Consider the following 18,054-nt stretch of genomic DNA (forward strand, 5'->3'; position numbering starts at 1 on the left):
ATCCAATATAAATCCCCCCAATATTCCAGATTATTAATAATTTTACGGCACTATCTCATAATTGGCAGTGCATAAACTATCTCTTCGTTCTGTGTAGCAGCTCTGACTAATCAGATGAGATTGCCATCACAATTATGCGGTTATTTTCGCATGCTCACAATTAGTCGTCTCTAAAAGCCATATAACGTAGTGTGATAAGTACCCATATTGATAAGGTAGTTATATCTTTGGCTGTATCCGGACTGACTGATGTAAATTGAGTGGTTTATGGGGATATGTGAATTATGGCAATCCCAAATCCAAAATAGTGAATAAGGCTCAAACAAAAATTATTCCATATTCAAAACCTACAATTCGTTTCCAAATTTCTATTTTAAAATATCTTTCAACTCCCCACAGACCAATGCGCCTTTCATTGTTACGAAATGTTTTTTTTTAGTGCATTTTCGTTGATTACAATTGGAATAATTGCCATTTTTGTTTTCTAACTCAGCTTAATACCCTGTAGTCCATGTAAATCCTTTCACTGACCCACATTTTTTCAGAGCTTCAACTGAAGCTAATTCGTGTGTACCAAAAAGGTTGGCAAGCGGAAATGGGGAAATGCCAAGTGCGTACGTAGGGAATCCTAACCGCCCATATCCACAAAGAAGTATACATGTTTATCTGCACATATATACATATATGGATTTTATGGCGGCCACAGAAAACGCGGCTAATGATAATTTGGGCTGATAAAAGCTTTACAATGTTTTTGTTGCTTCCGACGACGTGTCCGGCTTGGTATTTGCTTTTTGCCATATTTATTTGACGCTTACCATGAACGTGATTGTAATCTCTGGAGCCGCGACCTTGCCCATGTAAAAGAGCTCAATGGATCCCGCACGATGGAATTGGACAAGACAGCTGGGAAGTTATGGACGTACAGCTGTCAAAGTTGCTGCGAGCCAGGAGCATTTACTAAGGCTAATTAGGAGGAATTATGCAAGCGAATGGCCGCATTTGGTCAACCAGCTCATCAAAAAACGCCGCATAATACATAATTCGTTGGAGGCGAGACATCAAAGAAATTGCTTTTTCCTGTACTCCCACCGGATGGTTCGGAATCAAGGAGTTTTACGAAAAACATATAGAAAAATATGTACATGCATATAAATCAGTTCTTATGAAAATTGAAATTGACTTTGCTGTGTACACGTTGCAACTTCCCGCTGGGCAAAGTCCGTTGCCATAATGCATATTTGGATGTTATGACCTCAAAGGATGCCACGAAGGGTTGTTGGCATCCACTTTGAGCTGCGATATGTCCACAGGAATTTGCGCCATTTTCCGCGAGCTGGCAATCTGGAAAAGGCATTCAAAATCGGCGACCATAAGGTAAAACGTTCATGCTTGATTTCATAGAATGCAGATACGCTTTATATATGGAAATCCATTGCAGGCCATTGGGCATAAAGCGATTTTAAAAGCGATATTTGCATACTATCACAATTACATACATGTTATTACATTCAATTAGTTATTGGATCGTTATAGTTGCTTGTCTGCTTGAAATCACATTATTGCCTACACAACCATCGTGGCGGATGAGTAATGTTACACTTGTATACATGACACTCGAATAATTGATCGCGTTCAGATTTTGATGCATATTCAACCGGATTGAAAAGATCTTTAATTAAAAAGAGCTATGTCTCCATACTTAAAACATTCGTTTATTACTTAAAACTGTTGTAAAAATTGCAAACGGAATTATAGCAAGATTGGTTTGCATATATAGAAATAACCTATAATTAACGAAGAGGAATGAGACTGACTTTTACTCGTCATCGGTTTCATCATCATCGTCTTCCTCGTCATCATCTTCCTCATCGTCGTCCTCATCGTCATCATCATCATCTTCATTTTCTTCATCGTCATCTTCTTCAGTATCATCGCCATCCTCGCCCTCGTCGCCACTTTCACCGGCACTGTCCTCTGCCTCCTCGACTTCCTCCTCATCATCGGATTCTGCTTCGGCCTTGGCGCCCTCGCTGCTCGAATCCTTGCGAGCCTTTTTTGTGGGCACTGCTGTGTCCTCGCCATCATTGTCCTTTAGTGCGGCATCAGCTGCCAGCAATGCTGCCTTCTCTTCGCGCAACTCGGCCTTGCGCTTGACCTGGTTCTGGGTGAGCTTAATGAACTCCGCATCCTTGGTCATGGCAAATTTGGACAGCACCTCGTTGGCCTGCTTCTTAAGCTTGAGCATACGCTGCTCACGAGGACCCACAACATATGGTGCATCCTCCGGTGGCGCACACATGCTGACATATAGTGGCAATGCAGTGGTGCCCGTAATGTCGATCTTGAGGTACATCGAACGGATGTTGGCCAGTCCGCCAGGATACACTTGCTGGAGCTGCTTGCTCACCAGCAGGATGTTCTCAGCCAACTGCTCGGCGGTGATCTCGTGGTTGCCCACCGGAATGGCAATTAGATCACCCTTGGACAACTGCCTGAATGCGGTGCGGGTGAGGGCGCGGGTCACCTCCTGTGGCAGCTTATCGTTGTCCTTGCTCAGACGCACAGCGTGGAGTACATTGCGGGGCTTCTGGGTGTTCTACAGATGAAGGAAACAAGTGTATTACACATTTAGAAAATTCAAGTAATATGAATGCGTACATATGAAGTCGCCCGATTTGAAATACGTTTTAAAATTGGAAAAAGTATAACATTTATAGGTGTTTAATCTCCTTTCATCTTAAAGCGGTACAAATGATACCCTGACTCAGATAAGTAATCCGAAGTTACATATTTACTTGAATACCTTTTGAAAATACATACGAAGGTTCGCGACCTTTCACGAGGATTAAAGAAAGGTACTTTGTGTTCCCGGAACACACTCATTAGCAGGCAGAATTTCTTACCTTGCCCAAAAAGGCAGTAGCCTGTCCTGACAATCGGCCGTCGCACAACAGGTAGTCGTAAGTGTTGAGGAACTTGCGCTTGGCCTCGAAGGAACCCATCTCGTTGCGCAGCTGGTTGAATGGAACGATGGTTAGGCGCTGCTTCACACCGGCCTCTCGCAATAGATCCTCGTAGTGCTGCTTGGTGGGATCAGAGTCAAATTTGGCTCCACGCTGCAAGTCTGGCACGATGATAGCCACATCGTCGTCCTTGCCCACCAACGAATGCTTTAGATTCAACTTCACCATGCGCTTTGGGCAGCTGGGTATCTTGTAGCTGCAAACTTGCAGAACGTAACGGTAATCGGAGAAGATCGAGGTGTTCTTCTTCTTTTCCACCTCCTCAGAGACAACAGACTTTAATGCCTCGCACACCTTTGTCACATTATTCTCGTTGACAATCTCCTGGAACCGCTTCTCGTCAAAGGACTTCAATTCGAAGGTTAGCTCAACTGGTTTCTTTGTCTTGGCAGGCTCTTTCTTGACAGCGTTTCCTTTTGCCTGGCCAGGCTTGGACTTGTTGAATGGCTTCTTGGATTTAGGTGCCTTGGCAGGCTTAGACAGCTTTTGCACCGGCTTTGCCTTCTTTTGGAGCTGCGTAGCGGGCTGAGCCTTGACTGGTTTAGCTTGCGCTGCCTCTTTTCCGGATTTCTGGACCTTTATGGGCGCTTCAGTCGCTGGCTTCTGGGACTTCTTGACTGTTGCTGCTGTTGGGGCAGTCTTTTTAGTTTGTCCTGACTTCTTAGCAGCAGGAGCTACCTGGGCAGCCTTCTTTATAGAAGGTGCGGGTTGTTGGACAGACTTCTTGGCTGGTGCTTGCTCTTTTTTGGCTTCCACAGGGGCAGCTTTAGTCTTTTTCTCTTGCTTTTTCTGTGGCACTGGGGACTCTGGAGGAGCCAAAATCAAAGGCTTCTGGGATGCGATCTTTTTGGCCACAGGAGCCGCAGAAGCCGTTGGCTTTGCCTTAGATTTTTTCGCCGCTGGTGGGGGTGCAGCCGGCGACTCAGGAGGAGCCAGAATCAGTGGCCTCTTGGCCGGTTTTGACTGCTTCTTCTCGGTTTCCTTTTTGGACACCTCCTGCTCCTTCTTGATGGCAGCTTTTTTCACCGGAGCCGCGTTCCTTGCCTTTTTGTTGCTGGGCAGCTCCAGAGAAGCGTCTGTGGCGAGTTTCTTGGCCTTTTCCGGTTTGCCCTTCTTCTTAACCACGCCCTCGATGCTGGCGCTCTTGTTCAGCGACTTGGGCTGCGGTTTCTGTACTTTAACCATATTAACTTTTGCGACAGATGCGTTTAAACTCGAGCAAAACTATATTTAAAATGCAACACAACTACACGTGCTACGCTATAATATCGATATAACCAGATTCGCAAAACGCAGCTACAGTCGATATCGGAAACTATTTCGATTAACGATGTCTCGAGCCCCGTTCAAATTTAGCCAATACACCCTCCGCTTGCAGAGGCGCGTACCAAGTGCAGCGCTTTCGACGGTATCGATTTCGATTTGTATGTCATCTCTAGTTTTGTTTAACTGTTGGCGCCAACAGATAAAATTAAATTTTTTATTGTAATACTTGCTTTTCTACAATTCTTTCAATTGTAGGCTTGGCGGGGCATGGGTACGCTATGAAAAAAGGTTATTGTTTTGTTTCATAAAGATGAAAACCTTTAAAATTGCAAGATTAGTAGAGATAGACATACACAGAATCGGTTGTTTTCCAACTCATCTTAAAAACAATAATAAATTCAGCCAGGATCCAAAATAAGGCAAAGGCCAACAAAATATACAAAAGCATTGATAAGCCCAAAAGCTAATTTTAAAACAATAGAAAATCAATTTAATTTTAATGATTCTACAACCATTCAAGAAGAGAACATGAACATTTCAAGTGGTTGCGTTACTTGCTTTGCTTTTTTTAATTAGGGTACTATTTACATAGCAAACAGTTATTTTAAGTAAATAATTCTAAAAATAGTCATATTCTGCAAACTGCACGCGTGCCTAATCGCCTCACCAGGACACAGAATGTCCTTGACTCACACACCGCCACACGCAAGGAACCCACGCACACCCATACGCAGGACTCGCGCTCATGGAACATTAAAAGTACCGGCACATGGCAACTCCCATGGAGCACCAAATTGGGCCTCCCCAGACTCACAGTACATGCTAAATATATTCTGGCAACCAGGATTGCTTTGTGGGCAGACGTGTGTGCTTGTGACAACTTTCTGGCACGTGACTGGACACGAAAAAACTTTGCTGGCTTAAGGCAATTACAATATGAAGGAGTCCTAACATGCACGCTTAAAGCTTTAGCTTCTTGGCATTCGCCTTGGCGGGATCCTTTTTCGGTCGCTTGTTGGAAGCTGTAGCCGCTGCGGTATCCTGCAGTTTGTTGAAGAAGGCCTTCGAGGACTTCAGAGCTCCCTGGTCGTTGCTGCTGGCATTGATCTGCAAGAAAAAGGTCCAGTTAATTTGCATTGCGTACAAGAAAGTAAAACATTTTTCGACCAACTCAATCGTTCGAGAACTCAAGCGTTGGATTCATTTAGAAACCGCTCAGGAATACCATTTACATTCAAAACATAAAATGGATGTAAAGTAAAATTGAATTTACCTTTTGAACATTGCGATTCTTGGTGATTGTCTTGAGCAGCTTGGCATCCGCCTCCTTCTTTGTGGGCGCCTTGCCGTCCTTTGCTCGCTGCAGGTCGCGCTGTTCCAGAGCCGAGTTGATGGCCCGCTGCTTCTGCTTCTTTTTGCGGCGCTCGCGGTTCTTGTCTGTCCGATCGCGTTCGGTCTTGCCAAGAGGAGCGTGCTTGGGTCCGCGGAACACCTCCTCGGGTGCCAACAGCTTGGCATCGCTCACCGCCAGCGGGGCCACCTCTTCCATGTGAACTGCTGGTGTGTTGGTTACGATCTTGACCTCTGGCGCCACCGGTTTCGGAGTGAAGTGGAAGTTGGAAAGAGCGTCCAGTTTAAGGAACAGCGAACGCATGGACCGCTTGATTTCTTGGTGTTCTTTCGGTTCCGGACCAGACTTGTCATCGGCATCGCGATTGGGATCGAGTTTTTCCATTTCGCGCTGATACTGCGCCTCGTAAATTTGCGACAGAGATTGTTTCGACTTTTCCTGATCTAGCACCAGTTGTTTTCTGTACTCTTGCGGGGTGTTCACCGGTCGCACAGTGCGCTCCACATCGTCCCATGCTTTGTCGCGAATACGCTGCTTAATGATGTCCTCAATGGAGCGGTTATCCTCTTCCGTAATCGGTGCCGTTGGCCTGGTGGTCGAATCGAAGTCGAGAATCTCCTCAAGCAGTGAGTTCTGGGGCCGATTGGCCGCCTTCACTTCGCCTTTGAGCTGCCAAGGCTTTTCGCCTAGGACAACGTCTTCGTAGTCGCGGATGCGTTGGAACAAACGGGCCTCTCTCATCTCATTGGATGATTGGGACGGTGGCTCTGTGGGTTGTGGCTCCTCCTCTTCTTTCTCCGAGTCCGAGTCTGAATCGCTGGCGGGTTCTATGCCACTTTTTGCCACGAATTCAGACTCGTCTATTTCGCTGGCTGCCTCCTCTTGATCATTTTTAGGTTCGTCGTGTCCCTCTTCTCCTTCGCTTTGCTCAGATTCGCCCTCCTTGTGATTTTCATCCTCATCTGGTTCATCTTCATTTTCACTGTCGTTTTCATTGAAGTAATCTTTCTGCTTGCCTTTGTTAATCTTTTTAGCATGCTCTGTCAGTTCATCATTCATGTCAAAGAAGTCCGCATAGTTGACATTGCCCTCCTCCTCCTCATCTTCGCCAAGGCCGAAATCCTCTGCAAAATGATCTATATCATCGGTCTGCTCAACGCGCTTCTTGCTGTTCAGCCGGCGCATCTCCTTGGCATCCTCCTGCTCCAGGAACTCATTCATCTCTTCCAACTTGAAAAAGGTATCGTCCACCACAGAGTTGCGTACTCGCTTCTTTCTTTGGTCTTTCGGCGACGTGGTCTTCAGCTTTTCTTGCGTTCCATCCTCGTCGCTGAACTCAGATTCCTCATCTTGTTCCTCGTCACCTGAGTCTTCAGCTTCTATATCTTCGTCTTCTTCCTCCTGTTCTTCGCCGTCGTCCAGTTCGATGCCCAGGTGCTGCTCTCGCATCGCCGTCAGCTGAGCGGTTTGCTCCAGCAGCTGTTGGAACACCAGTTCGTTGCGCATCTCCAGTTGCTGCCAGATCTGCTCCTCGTCCATCTGCTCCAGCACCAATTCCGGCAGCAGTGCCTTCTTGTTCGCCACATCCCCGCTGATGCTAACGGCGTAGGTCTGCTGGATGAGCTGCTCGATGGCCTCCAGTTGATCCGGCTGTGGCCTAGAATATTAATTGTTTAGAATAGGTTTGAAAAAAACACGTGCGCGGTCTTTGGGAGGAAAACAAACTTGAGAAAACGCTCCGGATTCTTGGTCAGCTGCTCGAAGTTCTCTGCGATTTCCTTAAAGACATTCGCCTTCTTCGGTTTTTTACTGCCAATCATTTCTATTGTTGGTTTCTGTGCTTAATTAAATGAAATATATATTTCAATAATTCGAGTGCCAAAGCGGTTCCAAAAACAACAACAAGACGGTAAGAGATGGGCAAGGTACATAGAGATGAGCGCGTGAGGATCGGAAACCTGCGGAACGATAAAACTAACCATATACGAAGTTTCCCCTAAAGTTTGAGCTAAAATTTTAGTTCCAACGCTAATAAACTTTTGAATTTTTTTTTTCTATTCTATTCTATTTTCAAATTCTATTTGCTAACTCAGCAGACACGAAGCCATATATCGTGACAAGGATATCGATAACATCGATAACTTATCGAAGGTCTGTGCCATCGCCAAGCCAGCTGTAAGCGGCTTTTTTACAGGCGGAGTCCGTTCCTAAAAACTATGCCCAACTAGAAGATGGATTCAAAGTTCTATAAACTGCTTCTTTTGGGCGGCGCCGTGCGCTTCTATTTCTGTCGCACGCCACTGGCTCCCATGATTGGCAACCGAGTGGAGTTCGCGACGCCTTTGAATTCACACAAGCGCAGTGAGTAAACAAAGTACACATCACATATGTAAATGTACAAGTCTGAATGGAGTTATTCTTGCAGTGCAAGAGGGGATATTCTTGCTGCAGAGCGGCATTGATCCGTATCAGGGCGACCTGGTGCACGAATCGCCGCTGATACTTAGCGCGCTCTCCGGATTGTTTCAAAAATACCCGCACTTCCTGCCCATATTCTACATACTCCTGGATGTCTGCACGGCGGCTCTGCTTTATGTGATGAGTCTGCGATTCGTAAAGCAAAAGCAGGACCAGCAGGACGTGGAGCGAAAGGAATATGCAAAGGATACGGAGGAGCTGCAGTTTAACCCGCTGGACAAGTTTGACATTCCGGAACTTGTGATCGTGGCATATCTTTTTAATCCACTGACTGTTATGAACTGCATCGGCATGACCTCCACCGTGATAAGCAATCTGTTTCTTGCTTTCTTTTTCTACTGCCTTGTGAAAGGACTGCTCCTTCCATGCCTTCTGGTCCTCGCGTTCGAGACCGTCCGCAGCTTCTATCCCATCGTACTGATAGCACCACTGCTACTGGTATTTTCACGGAACTCGGTCAGGAGGGGTGTGGCTATATCGGTGCTTTTTATCGTCAGTTGTCTACTCGTGGCAATTGCTAACTATTTTGTGCTGAACAGCTGGAATTTCCTGGATGGAACGTTGGGTTTCATGTAAGCTAGAAATACCCTAATAGTTCTGTCTTTATTGTTACGTTTTTAAATGTCTTTCAGATTTTATTTCCGCGATCTGCAGCCGAATATCGGCCTGTTCTGGTACTTTTTTACTGAAATGTTTGAACACTTCCGCACCATGTTCCTAATCACATTCCAATTGAATGCCACCGTATTATACCTGGTGCCACTAAGTATTAAGCTGCGCAAGGAGCCCCTACTGCTAGCCACGGTATTGGTGGCCCTAATGGCCGTCTTCAGAGCGTATCCCAGCCTGGGCGATGTGGGCTTTTATTTGGCCTTGCTCCCTCTGTGGAAAAGATGTTGGAAATGTAAGTTACAAGGTCCACTTAGTAAATTCAACCGCTAAGCGTTATGGTAATATATTTCAGTCATGGCCCATGGCTTTGTGGTCTTCACGTTCTTTCTGGTCACTCTATCTATGATGGGAGCCCTTTGGCACTTGTGGATCTATGCAGGCTCGGCAAATGCCAATTTCTATTTCGGTGCCACTCTTGCCTTCTCCACCGGTCAGATATTTCTCATCACCGATCTGCTGTTCGCCCACGTTAAACGTGACTTCTGTCTGTTCAATGGTCAGAAGATACTGATCGATGGCGAGGAGGCGAGGATAGTCTTGAAGTAAGCATAAACAGTATCAGTATGACGGACAGAACCCAGGAACTTTGTACAGATGCAAAATGTGCTTCCTAATGGCAGCCAGGCATACTCTTAAGATAAGTTAACTCCGAACAATATCAGATTAAACAAAATATTTTATTTGATTCTAATGGTGTTACTGGTGTGAATATCCCGTCTTAGTCTTGCGGTTGAGGAACCTGTACAAGTACAGGATGCGCTTCTCCATTTCCCGCCACTTGGTGGGTCGGGCGATTGGATACTTGGACTTCTCCAGCAGCTTACGCTTACGGAGAAGCACCTGGTACTCATTGCCGGAGACGCCGCGCAGCCAGGATGGCAGGGAGTAGAGCACCTTGACTGGATGCAGACGATCGTTGCCCAGTATGTCGATGTAGTCGTTCTGGCCGAACAAGGCACGTTTCTTTGCCCAGGCGTTCTTCGGACGATACACTGGCATGGGCAGCTTTTTTCCGTTGTCCACATGGGGAAGTAGTCCGCTCTTGAAGATCTTGTCCTCATATCCATAGCGCCGCACAGTGGGACCGCGTGCTCGTCGCTCGGCATGGGATAACTGCCGCACGGTGTAGCTCGTTGATGCCATCGGAGCCAAGGGTTTTCCGCCCACAGCAAGAAGCGTGGTTCTGCCCAGCTTTTGAATCGTACTTCCCAGCCAGGACATGGCTATGTTTTAATTAACGATTAGATAATTGTAAACACTGCCTGGAAATGGGTGAAAAAACACGAACAGAACAGCTGTTTTTGCTGGCTTGCCGGCAGTGTTGGAAAATGTAATGGGTTGTTGTACCTAAATGCGGTACAAGGCATATGTCTATGTATATAAGTTTGTTGGTATTATATTAATTATTATTATATTATATTATTTGTGTTAACAATTTGAATTTGTGGTGTAATGGACTTGTATACAGAAACAGCTCCGTGTTCAAGTACCTAGTTACACCGCAAACTCAGAATCGAAGCAGTGGACCATCGAAAGTGGCGCTAAGTGTAATCGACATTCAACAGCTGATTGCCGTGAGAGACATTTGTTTCAAATTGTTTCTTCGACTGACCGACCAACCCAAAATCCCGCTCCAGCACCCCAATGATCGAATCCGAGGTAGATTCCGAGCGAAGCAAGCTGAAGCGGGAGATCGCCGAGCTGCGCGCAGCGCTCAACCGGAAGGAGCAGTGCCTCCGGGAATTGGAGGTCTCGGTGCACACCAACGCTAGGGCGGAGCAGGAAATCGTGGGAAATGCTGTGGAATCACCTGGTGGTGCAGTCAGAGTGCACACCAAGTTGACCAACGACGATATTGCACGATACAGCCGACAGCTTATACTGCCCGACTTCGGGGTCCAGGGACAACTAAAGCTGAAAAACAGTTCTGTCCTGATTGTGGGCCTGGGCGGATTGGGATGTCCGGCGGCGCAATACCTGGCGGCAGCCGGATGCGGCCGCCTGGGACTCATAGACTACGACGAGGTGGAGCGGAGCAACTTTCATCGCCAGATCTTGCACTCCGAGGACCGGTGCGGTATGCCCAAGGCTGAATCGGCGAGGATAGCGCTGCTCCAACTGAATCCGCACTGCGAGATCCATTGCCATTCCAGGCTGTTGTACAGTCAGAACGCCATGCACATCATCCGTGGCTATGACGTGGTTCTGGACTGCAGCGACAATGTGCCCACCCGTTATCTCCTCAGCGATGCGTGCGTCATGCTGAGGAAACCCCTCGTCTCCGGGAGTGCCCTCAAGATGGACGGTCAGCTCACTGTTTACAACTACGGTAATGGGCCCTGCTACAGGTGTATCTACCCAGTGCCTCCGCCGCCGGAAGCAGTAACCAATTGCGGAGATGGCGGAGTCCTGGGTGCTGTCACGGGCACAATTGGAGCCATGCAGGCCCTGGAGGCCATCAAGGTGATTGTGGGACTGGGAGACGTCCTCGCCGGACGCCTCCTAATCTTCGATGGCAGCAGCGGCTTGTTTCGGAATATCCGCATACGCAGCAAGAGACCCAACTGCCATGTGTGCTCCGCCCAGCCGCTGATCACGGAGCTAATCGACTACGAAATGTTCTGCGGGATGCATGCAACCGACAAGGACAATCCCCTGCAACTGTTGTCGACGGATGAGCGTTTGTCGGTGAAGAACTACCAGGAGAAGCTCCAGGCTCAACCGCATTTGCTAATTGATGTGCGGCCAACGGCCGAATTCGAGATTTGTCAGCTACCCGATGCTGTGAACGTGCCACTGGTAGAGATCCTAGACGACAGCTATCTTAAGCGATTTGGCAAGCAGTTGGAGGATAAGCAACTGCCCATCGTCCTGCTCTGCCGTCGGGGCAATGATTCCCAGATCGCCGTTCAGCATGTGCGCAATCGATTCCCCACGCATTCCGTTCGAGACCTGATTGGTGGACTGCACGCCTGGACGAACATCGTAGACCCCAGTTTTCCGATATACTAATCCGACGAATACGAATATATGTAGATTTATTCTTTGATTCTCCTGCACTGCATTGGTTTTATTTTGTATAAACCTAGTTTCTACGTCTGTCTTGTTATCAAAAATACCAAGCTGGTGTAATAAAATGAATAATTCATTTCTGCTCTTTTTCATTGCATATCTTCCGGGTTGTAATAGAGGACTACTATACAAGTGGAAGAGTTTGGCATATCCTTACATAATTTTCTTCATGCAGAAGGTGAAATATATATGTATCTGTAAATATTGTTTCAGGGATTACCAATCCGATCAGTGCCACCAGTTTTGCCCCTTCCGTAATTGAATTATGTAAACAAATACAAAATGGAACAGATGGAATAATTGAAGGGCAATGATGGGCACAAAAAGATCATTAGCATTTGATTATAAATGGAATAACCAGGGAAATCACTGCTCATTTGTGTAGGCGACCCGTTGGAATCCATATCATTTCCATCGAAAATGCAGACGGAAATTTTACAGTTTTACAGAAACAAATCGGTTTTTGTAACCGGAGGCACTGGATTTCTCGGAAAAGGTACTACCACACTCTTATAACAAGTTGATGAACCTCTCGGTGTTAAATCCCAAACAAAAATATCTCGAATCCTAATTTCAGTGATCATTGAAAAACTGTTGCGTTCGACTGACGTAAGGCGAGTGTATCTATTGATAAGGCCCAAAAAGAATGACACTGTGGAAAGACGATTTCATGCCTGGAAAGATGAGCAGGTGAGTCCAATAGTGACATCAAAATTGGTCTGATATTAAATCGGGTTAAATGCTAATATGTTGCAGGTTTTTGAGACCCTACTCAAGGCTAAGCCAGAGGCCCTGAACTTGGTGACACCCATTGCAGGAGACTGCAGCGAACCTGGTCTGGGCCTCAGCGATGAGGATCGCCGGACAGTGACCGCCGATGTGCAGGTGATCATCCACAGTGCCGCCTCCATTCGCTTCGTTGAGCCGCTCCACAGGGCTGTTAACATTAATACGCGGGCCACGCGCCTATTGATTCAGCTGGCCAAGGAGATGAAGGGCTTAGAAGCCTTCGTGCACATCTCCACGGCCTTCTCCAACTGCCCCTCGCAGCACATTGAGGAGCGTTTCTATCCGGAGCACCTGTCGTGCCCGGCGGCCAAGGTGCTCGAACTTAACGACACTTTGAGCCCAGACCTGGTGGACAACATGGCTCCGGCTCTGATGGGAAAGTTCCCGAACACCTATACATATACCAAGGCATTGGCCGAGCAGGTCATCCAGATGGAGGGCCAGGACCTACCTATCTGCATTTTTCGTCCGGCGATAAGTAAGTGATTCAATAGATAGAATCTTTAAAACAATATTCAGACTATCTATGTCTATCTCTGATAGTTTTGGTTAGCATTAACAACGTTGTCCCTTGCAGTTTTGGCAAATTTCAAGGAACCGATGTCAGGATGGATTGACAACCTTCACGGAATCGTAGCCTTGATATACGGCAATGCCCATGGGATCCTTCGCCTGTTATATGTCAATCCTAAGTCGCATGCTATAGTAGTTCCTGGCGACTATTGTGCCAACGTTGCTCTGGCTTCCGGATGGCAGGTGGCAAAGAATTCTGCATCGCCATCGTCCTGTCAGTTGCCGGTAAAGAAGCCGCCGCCCATTTTTACCCTCGCCACAACCCAATCAAATCCAGTTACCTACGGGGATGGGGTCGGGTTGGGCATCTGTCATAACAATAAGATTCCGGTGACCAAAACGATTTGGTATCCATTTGCCCACTTCACCACCAGCCTTTGGTTGTTCAAGCTCGGCTGTATATTTTATCATCTGATACCGGGTTACTTCTTTGATCTCCTCCTGCGCATTCAAGGCAAAAAGCCCATTCTGATTAAGACTTATCAAAAGATCCACGAGGCACTATTGCTTCTATTTCCCTTTAACGAAGTAACGTACGTGATGGATATGAAGAATACAAACCAGCTATGGAATTCCATGTCGCCGGAGGACAAAGGAATATTTCCCTTCGACATGGCCAATCTTAACTGGGATGAGTACTTCGTTCGCATCTTGACCGGCATGCGGGTGTTCCTTTTCAAGGAATCCTGGGACACCTTGGAATACGCCAAAAAGCGTTTGTTCAGGTGCGTATAATTCTGATTTCTTTGCAATTATCCAAACTCAATGTCGCTTTCAGGTTTTACCTACTGCATCGATGCCTTCAACTTGCACTGTGCATGGTTATTGGAAAGTTTGTGTGGATATTGTACAGTCTACTTGCCAATACATACTTTAAGAGCATCGAGGTTACCCTGACGTCTCCGGTGATCGATTTTCCAAGTATTTGATCCTAATGAGCTTCTGAAAGTCAAGGATCTGCTTTTAGTACAATTTATATTGTTGCCGAAAATTACCAAAAATAAACTCCTACTGCGATATAACATTCTTTAAGCTTAAGATTTCAAATTATTTCAAGCTTGTAGATTAATTGTTTGAAGCTATAAATGCATTAATTTGTAACAATTACACTGCACAAATAAGGGTTTTACAATGGGGTATCAGCTGACTGCGTTTGAGTTTGGCGTACAAATATACCGTTACCGCTGCACTCAACAGCTGAGCGGCGCCCAAGCCGCCGATAATGCAGACAACCAAAAAATGTATAAGCGAAGCAAGCAGGTAGATTGGCGGGCAGGTGTAAAATTTCGGAACACGCACACTCTTGTGATTGTGTATGAATGCGAGACGGCAAGCAGTTCTGCATTTGTATCGACATCGAGAGCGCAATGAGCAGCAGTGCTGTTAGCTCAGCCATTTTCCCGCCATATACTTCCAATGCAGTAAACTGTATTTTTCAACTTGCCAACATAACTCAAATAGTATTTATTTGCTAAAAGCACTGTAAAATGTGTGCAAAATAATCATTGTTTACTTATTTGGATTTGTGTATAGATTTAAAATGTGCAAGGATTGCGCTATTTCGTTGCCACTGTACAACTCCAGCGATTTCTGTCGGCCCTCAGTCGGCAGCACTGTGAACTGCTTTATCTGGTTCTACTGTACGATGCTCGTGAACGCTCTTATAAAAACCGTTCTCCGTCGCATCGAGAATTCAGTAGCTTCACAGCAGCGACAGGAAGACCAAGCAATCTGGGCTGAATACGTCCTAGCTTTCGGTTCGTAGTACTAAAAATTTAAAGTGCGGAGTAGCTGATAAGCGCGGCTTGACCCGGAAAAGGCGCCAAAGATGGGGGGATGCAAAATAACAGTGTTATTGCTGGTCATGATGTTGTGGGTGAGTTGTACCATCACGAACCGCGTGGAATTCTCTTAAGTTCTATATTTAAACATGTATAATTTATTAGCTACCCCATGGACTCTCCATGGGCAATACCTGCTCGGCATCTGTGCTAGAGGCGCGCAGGTTTTTCGAGCTGCAAAATGAACAACTGCGGAGGCGTTTCCACGAGGAATTCCTGTCGGGCTACAACTACAACACCAATGTGACGGAGGCGAACCGCCAGGCCATGATCGAAGTGTATGTCCGCAATGCGGAGCTCAATAAGCGCCTGGCGCAGGAGATAAAGGCATCCGATTACATTCAGTCCGAGGATGCGGATATACGACGACAGGCCGACCACCTCTCCAAACTGGGAGCATCTGCCCTGAATGCCGACGACTACCTGACCCTGCAGAATGCCATCAGCTCGATGCAGACGAACTATGCAACCACCACCGTGTGTTCCTACACCAATCGCAGTGATTGCTCCCTCACCCTGGAGCCGCACATCCAGGAGCGTCTGTCCCACAGCCGTGATCCTGCCGAACTGGCCTGGTATTGGCGGGAGTGGCACGATAAGTCCGGAACTCCCATGCGGGAGAACTTCGCCGAGTACGTGCGTCTGACGCGCAAGGCATCGCAACTGAATGGTAAGTAATGGGCGCCCCGATAACCCGATGTCTGACCCGAGTCGGGGGAAATAGTTAAGCCAGCACAGGGAGAAATGTGTTCGAAGTGGGTTAGCAACTTCACATTTATCGGTTCCACCACAGAAGTGGATTATACAATCAGTCTCCTTTTACGATGTCGTGATATAAAAAAGTTTGACATGCTAATTATTTACTTGTGTGATATCTATGTACATATCTATGTATATGTAGATATATCCCACAAAAGCGGAAACATTTTTTAAAGTTCTAAAAATAATGTACTACCAAAGTTTATTTATTTTGTTTTTGATGATAGGTTAATAGGGGTTATCACTCTTTCAGACTTTGATTTAATTGCAAAACATAGTTTTTTTTGTTACAAATTTAATATTAATAGAATTCACATTACAAGTCTAGCTTATAATGTAATATTTCTGTCTACTTAAAGGTCACCGCTCCTATGCCGACTACTGGGTGCAGTTCTACGAGGACCCGGACTTTGAGCGACAACTGGATGCCACATTTAAGCAGCTGCTGCCCTTCTACCGCCAGCTCCACGGCTACGTTCGCTATCGTTTGCGGCAGCACTATGGTCCGGATGTGATGCCGGCGGAGGGTAACATTCCCATAAGCCTCCTGGGCAACATGTGGGGTCAGTCGTGGAACGAGCTGCTCGATTTGTTCACTCCCTATCCGGAGAAGCCGTTTGTGGATGTAAAGGCCGAAATGGAGAAGCAGGGATACACGGTGCAGAAGCTGTTTGAGCTGGGTGATCAGTTCTTCCAGTCGCTCGGCATGCGCGCCCTGCCTTCCAGTTTCTGGAATCTGAGTGTGCTCACCCGTCCCGACGATCGTCAGGTGGTTTGCCACGCCTCCGCCTGGGACTTTTACCAGGACAGCGATGTGCGGATCAAGATGTGCACCGAAGTGGACACCCACTACTTCTATGTAGTGCATCATGAGTTAGGACACATCCAGTACTATCTGCAATACGAGCAACAGCCGGCTGTCTACCGGGGAGCCCCCAATCCCGGCTTCCATGAAGCTGTGGGCGATGTGATAGCCCTATCGGTGATGTCGGCAAAGCACTTGAAGGCCATTGGGCTGATCGAAAATGGTAGACTAGACGAAAAGAGTCGAATCAATCAGCTGTTCAAGCAGGCTCTCTCCAAGATTGTCTTCCTGCCCTTTGGCTACGCCGTGGATAAGTACCGCTATGCCGTTTTTCGCAATGAATTAGATGAGTCGCAATGGAACTGCGGCTTCTGGCAGATGCGATCCGAGTTTGGCGGCGTCGAGCCACCAGTATTCCGCACCGAAAAAGACTTTGACCCGCCCGCCAAGTACCACATCGATGCAGATGTGGAGTACCTGCGCTACTTTGCCGCCCACATCTTCCAGTTTCAGTTCCACAAGGCCCTGTGCCGTAAGGCCGGCCAATATGAGCCTAACAGCAGTCGCCTGACTCTGGACAACTGTGATATCTTCGGAAGCAAGGCAGCCGGACGATCACTGAGCCAGTTCCTCTCAAAGGGCAACTCCCGCCATTGGAAGGAGGTACTGGAGGAGTTCACGGGCGAAACCGAAATGGACCCAGCCGCTCTGCTGGAGTACTTTGAGCCGCTCTACCAGTGGCTTAAGCAGGAGAACAGTCGCTTGGGCGTGCCATTGGGTTGGGGACCAACAGACAGTGAGTAGTTGCATTTAAAGAAAAGCTACTGCAAATTACAAAATTTGACATTCGAAACCTTTCCTTTGCAGAAATCCCATCTGATTGCTGTGGAACATTCAGCACCTAGACTGAGCCATCCGCAACTTGACTTGAGGTTATAAGGACCCGCAAAAAATATTTGGTTTAGTCTGTCATGAACAAACAAAATAAACTTGATAAGAGTGATAATTAATTCTACATATGCGCATTGATATTTAAATTGATATTTATTGTATCGATTCATTCGTATCGTTTCTTTCGTTTCATTAATAAATTGCCATTACATAATACACTTTTTAACGATATCTCACTATCTTTCGTCATAAAGCAAATTGTATAAATTATATCCTTTCGTGAATTGTGTTTCTATCTCAACCACAAAGTTGTATATGTTTCGGTCAGTGTAAATTTTCGATATCTTGCTTGCCTTTTTGTACACAGCAAAAGCGCTCAAAAGTTCATCTCAAATTTATTTGATGCTTCTAACTGGATGCCACTTTGAATAACTCGCATAAAGTATGAACGTTTATATCAGTGTTAATGGAACCTGTTGGTTTATTCATCGCGCATAGTAAACAATGAATATTTATACTGAATTCAGGTTG

The 18,054-nt window shown here is 46.5% G+C and overlaps 7 protein-coding genes across 7 annotated transcripts; 4 read left to right on the forward strand and 3 right to left on the reverse strand.

Annotated features, from left to right (window-relative positions):
- Positions 1 to 1,693: 1,693 nt before the first annotated feature.
- LOC6542232 (ribosomal L1 domain-containing protein CG13096) lies at positions 1,694 to 4,349 on the reverse strand. Its single transcript, XM_001969176.3, has 2 exons — positions 2,907 to 4,349; positions 1,694 to 2,599 (listed from the first exon to the last, which is right to left on the reverse strand). Exons 1-2 carry the CDS (start codon positions 4,209 to 4,211, stop codon positions 1,820 to 1,822), a joined length of 2,085 nt encoding a protein of 694 aa, XP_001969212.1. The 5' UTR covers positions 4,212 to 4,349; the 3' UTR covers positions 1,694 to 1,819.
- Positions 4,350 to 4,827: 478 nt separating this feature from the next.
- Positions 4,828 to 7,596, reverse strand: LOC6543485 (U3 small nucleolar ribonucleoprotein protein MPP10). The gene is made up of 3 exons (XM_001969177.3): positions 7,369 to 7,596; positions 5,566 to 7,300; positions 4,828 to 5,399 (listed from the first exon to the last, which is right to left on the reverse strand). The coding sequence occupies exons 1-3, from the start codon at positions 7,461 to 7,463 to the stop codon at positions 5,253 to 5,255; spliced, it is 1,977 nt and encodes a 658-aa protein (XP_001969213.1). The 5' UTR covers positions 7,464 to 7,596; the 3' UTR covers positions 4,828 to 5,252.
- Positions 7,597 to 7,766: 170 nt separating this feature from the next.
- On the forward strand, positions 7,767 to 9,478 carry LOC6543307 (phosphatidylinositol glycan anchor biosynthesis class U protein). The gene is made up of 4 exons (XM_001969178.3): positions 7,767 to 8,004; positions 8,069 to 8,693; positions 8,754 to 9,025; positions 9,086 to 9,478. The coding sequence occupies exons 1-4, from the start codon at positions 7,875 to 7,877 to the stop codon at positions 9,337 to 9,339; spliced, it is 1,281 nt and encodes a 426-aa protein (XP_001969214.1). The 5' UTR covers positions 7,767 to 7,874; the 3' UTR covers positions 9,340 to 9,478.
- Positions 9,452 to 10,136, reverse strand: LOC6543156 (39S ribosomal protein L51, mitochondrial). Its single transcript, XM_001969179.3, has one exon. The coding sequence runs from the start codon at positions 10,012 to 10,014 to the stop codon at positions 9,490 to 9,492; it is 525 nt and encodes a 174-aa protein (XP_001969215.3). The 5' UTR covers positions 10,015 to 10,136; the 3' UTR covers positions 9,452 to 9,489.
- Positions 10,118 to 11,943, forward strand: LOC6541711 (adenylyltransferase and sulfurtransferase MOCS3). Its single transcript, XM_026978301.1, has one exon. It carries the CDS (start codon positions 10,438 to 10,440, stop codon positions 11,803 to 11,805), a length of 1,368 nt encoding a protein of 455 aa, XP_026834102.1. The 5' UTR covers positions 10,118 to 10,437; the 3' UTR covers positions 11,806 to 11,943.
- A 158-nt stretch (positions 11,944 to 12,101) lies between these two features.
- LOC6542088 (fatty acyl-CoA reductase wat) lies at positions 12,102 to 14,259 on the forward strand. Its single transcript, XM_001969181.3, has 5 exons — positions 12,102 to 12,361; positions 12,443 to 12,555; positions 12,622 to 13,132; positions 13,232 to 13,952; positions 14,006 to 14,259. Exons 1-5 carry the CDS (start codon positions 12,286 to 12,288, stop codon positions 14,154 to 14,156), a joined length of 1,572 nt encoding a protein of 523 aa, XP_001969217.1. The 5' UTR covers positions 12,102 to 12,285; the 3' UTR covers positions 14,157 to 14,259.
- Positions 14,260 to 14,845: 586 nt separating this feature from the next.
- Positions 14,846 to 17,744, forward strand: LOC6541763 (angiotensin-converting enzyme-related protein). Its single transcript, XM_001969182.3, has 4 exons — positions 14,846 to 15,103; positions 15,174 to 15,738; positions 16,187 to 17,428; positions 17,500 to 17,744. The coding sequence occupies exons 1-4, from the start codon at positions 15,056 to 15,058 to the stop codon at positions 17,535 to 17,537; spliced, it is 1,893 nt and encodes a 630-aa protein (XP_001969218.1). The 5' UTR covers positions 14,846 to 15,055; the 3' UTR covers positions 17,538 to 17,744.
- The last annotated feature ends 310 nt before the right edge of the window (positions 17,745 to 18,054 follow it).

The sequence above is a fragment of the Drosophila erecta genome, unplaced genomic scaffold (assembly GCF_003286155.1).
Source record: "Drosophila erecta strain 14021-0224.00,06,07 unplaced genomic scaffold, DereRS2 tig00000055-arrow-pilon, whole genome shotgun sequence".
NCBI lineage: Eukaryota > Metazoa > Arthropoda > Insecta > Diptera > Drosophilidae > Drosophila > Drosophila erecta.

Excerpts from the sequence above, each read along its gene's own strand:
- LOC6542232 (XM_001969176.3), bottom strand. The coding sequence starts at position 4,211 with ATGGTTAAAGTACAGAAACCGCAGCCCAAGTCGCTGAACAAGAGCGCC. Across the intron at positions 2,600-2,906 it reads CTACTGCCTTTTTGGGCAAG|AACACCCAGAAGCCCCGCAA; the intron begins GTAAGAAATTCT and ends CTTCATCTGTAG.
- LOC6543485 (XM_001969177.3), bottom strand. The coding sequence starts at position 7,463 with ATGATTGGCAGTAAAAAACCGAAGAAGGCGAATGTCTTTAAGGAAATC. Across the intron at positions 7,301-7,368 it reads AATCCGGAGCGTTTTCTCAA|GCCACAGCCGGATCAACTGG; the intron begins GTTTGTTTTCCT and ends TTAATATTCTAG. Across the intron at positions 5,400-5,565 it reads AGAATCGCAATGTTCAAAAG|ATCAATGCCAGCAGCAACGA; the intron begins GTAAATTCAATT and ends TTTTTCTTGCAG.
- LOC6543307 (XM_001969178.3), top strand. The coding sequence starts at position 7,875 with ATGGATTCAAAGTTCTATAAACTGCTTCTTTTGGGCGGCGCCGTGCGC. Across the intron at positions 8,005-8,068 it reads TTTGAATTCACACAAGCGCA|TGCAAGAGGGGATATTCTTG; the intron begins GTGAGTAAACAA and ends TTATTCTTGCAG. Across the intron at positions 8,694-8,753 it reads GATGGAACGTTGGGTTTCAT|ATTTTATTTCCGCGATCTGC; the intron begins GTAAGCTAGAAA and ends AATGTCTTTCAG.
- LOC6543156 (XM_001969179.3), bottom strand. The coding sequence starts at position 10,014 with ATGTCCTGGCTGGGAAGTACGATTCAAAAGCTGGGCAGAACCACGCTT.
- LOC6541711 (XM_026978301.1), top strand. The coding sequence starts at position 10,438 with ATGATCGAATCCGAGGTAGATTCCGAGCGAAGCAAGCTGAAGCGGGAG.
- LOC6542088 (XM_001969181.3), top strand. The coding sequence starts at position 12,286 with ATGCAGACGGAAATTTTACAGTTTTACAGAAACAAATCGGTTTTTGTA. Across the intron at positions 12,556-12,621 it reads ATGCCTGGAAAGATGAGCAG|GTTTTTGAGACCCTACTCAA; the intron begins GTGAGTCCAATA and ends AATATGTTGCAG. Across the intron at positions 13,133-13,231 it reads CATTTTTCGTCCGGCGATAA|TTTTGGCAAATTTCAAGGAA; the intron begins GTAAGTGATTCA and ends TGTCCCTTGCAG.
- LOC6541763 (XM_001969182.3), top strand. The coding sequence starts at position 15,056 with ATGGGGGGATGCAAAATAACAGTGTTATTGCTGGTCATGATGTTGTGG. Across the intron at positions 15,104-15,173 it reads TGCTGGTCATGATGTTGTGG|CTACCCCATGGACTCTCCAT; the intron begins GTGAGTTGTACC and ends ATAATTTATTAG. Across the intron at positions 15,739-16,186 it reads CAAGGCATCGCAACTGAATG|GTCACCGCTCCTATGCCGAC; the intron begins GTAAGTAATGGG and ends GTCTACTTAAAG.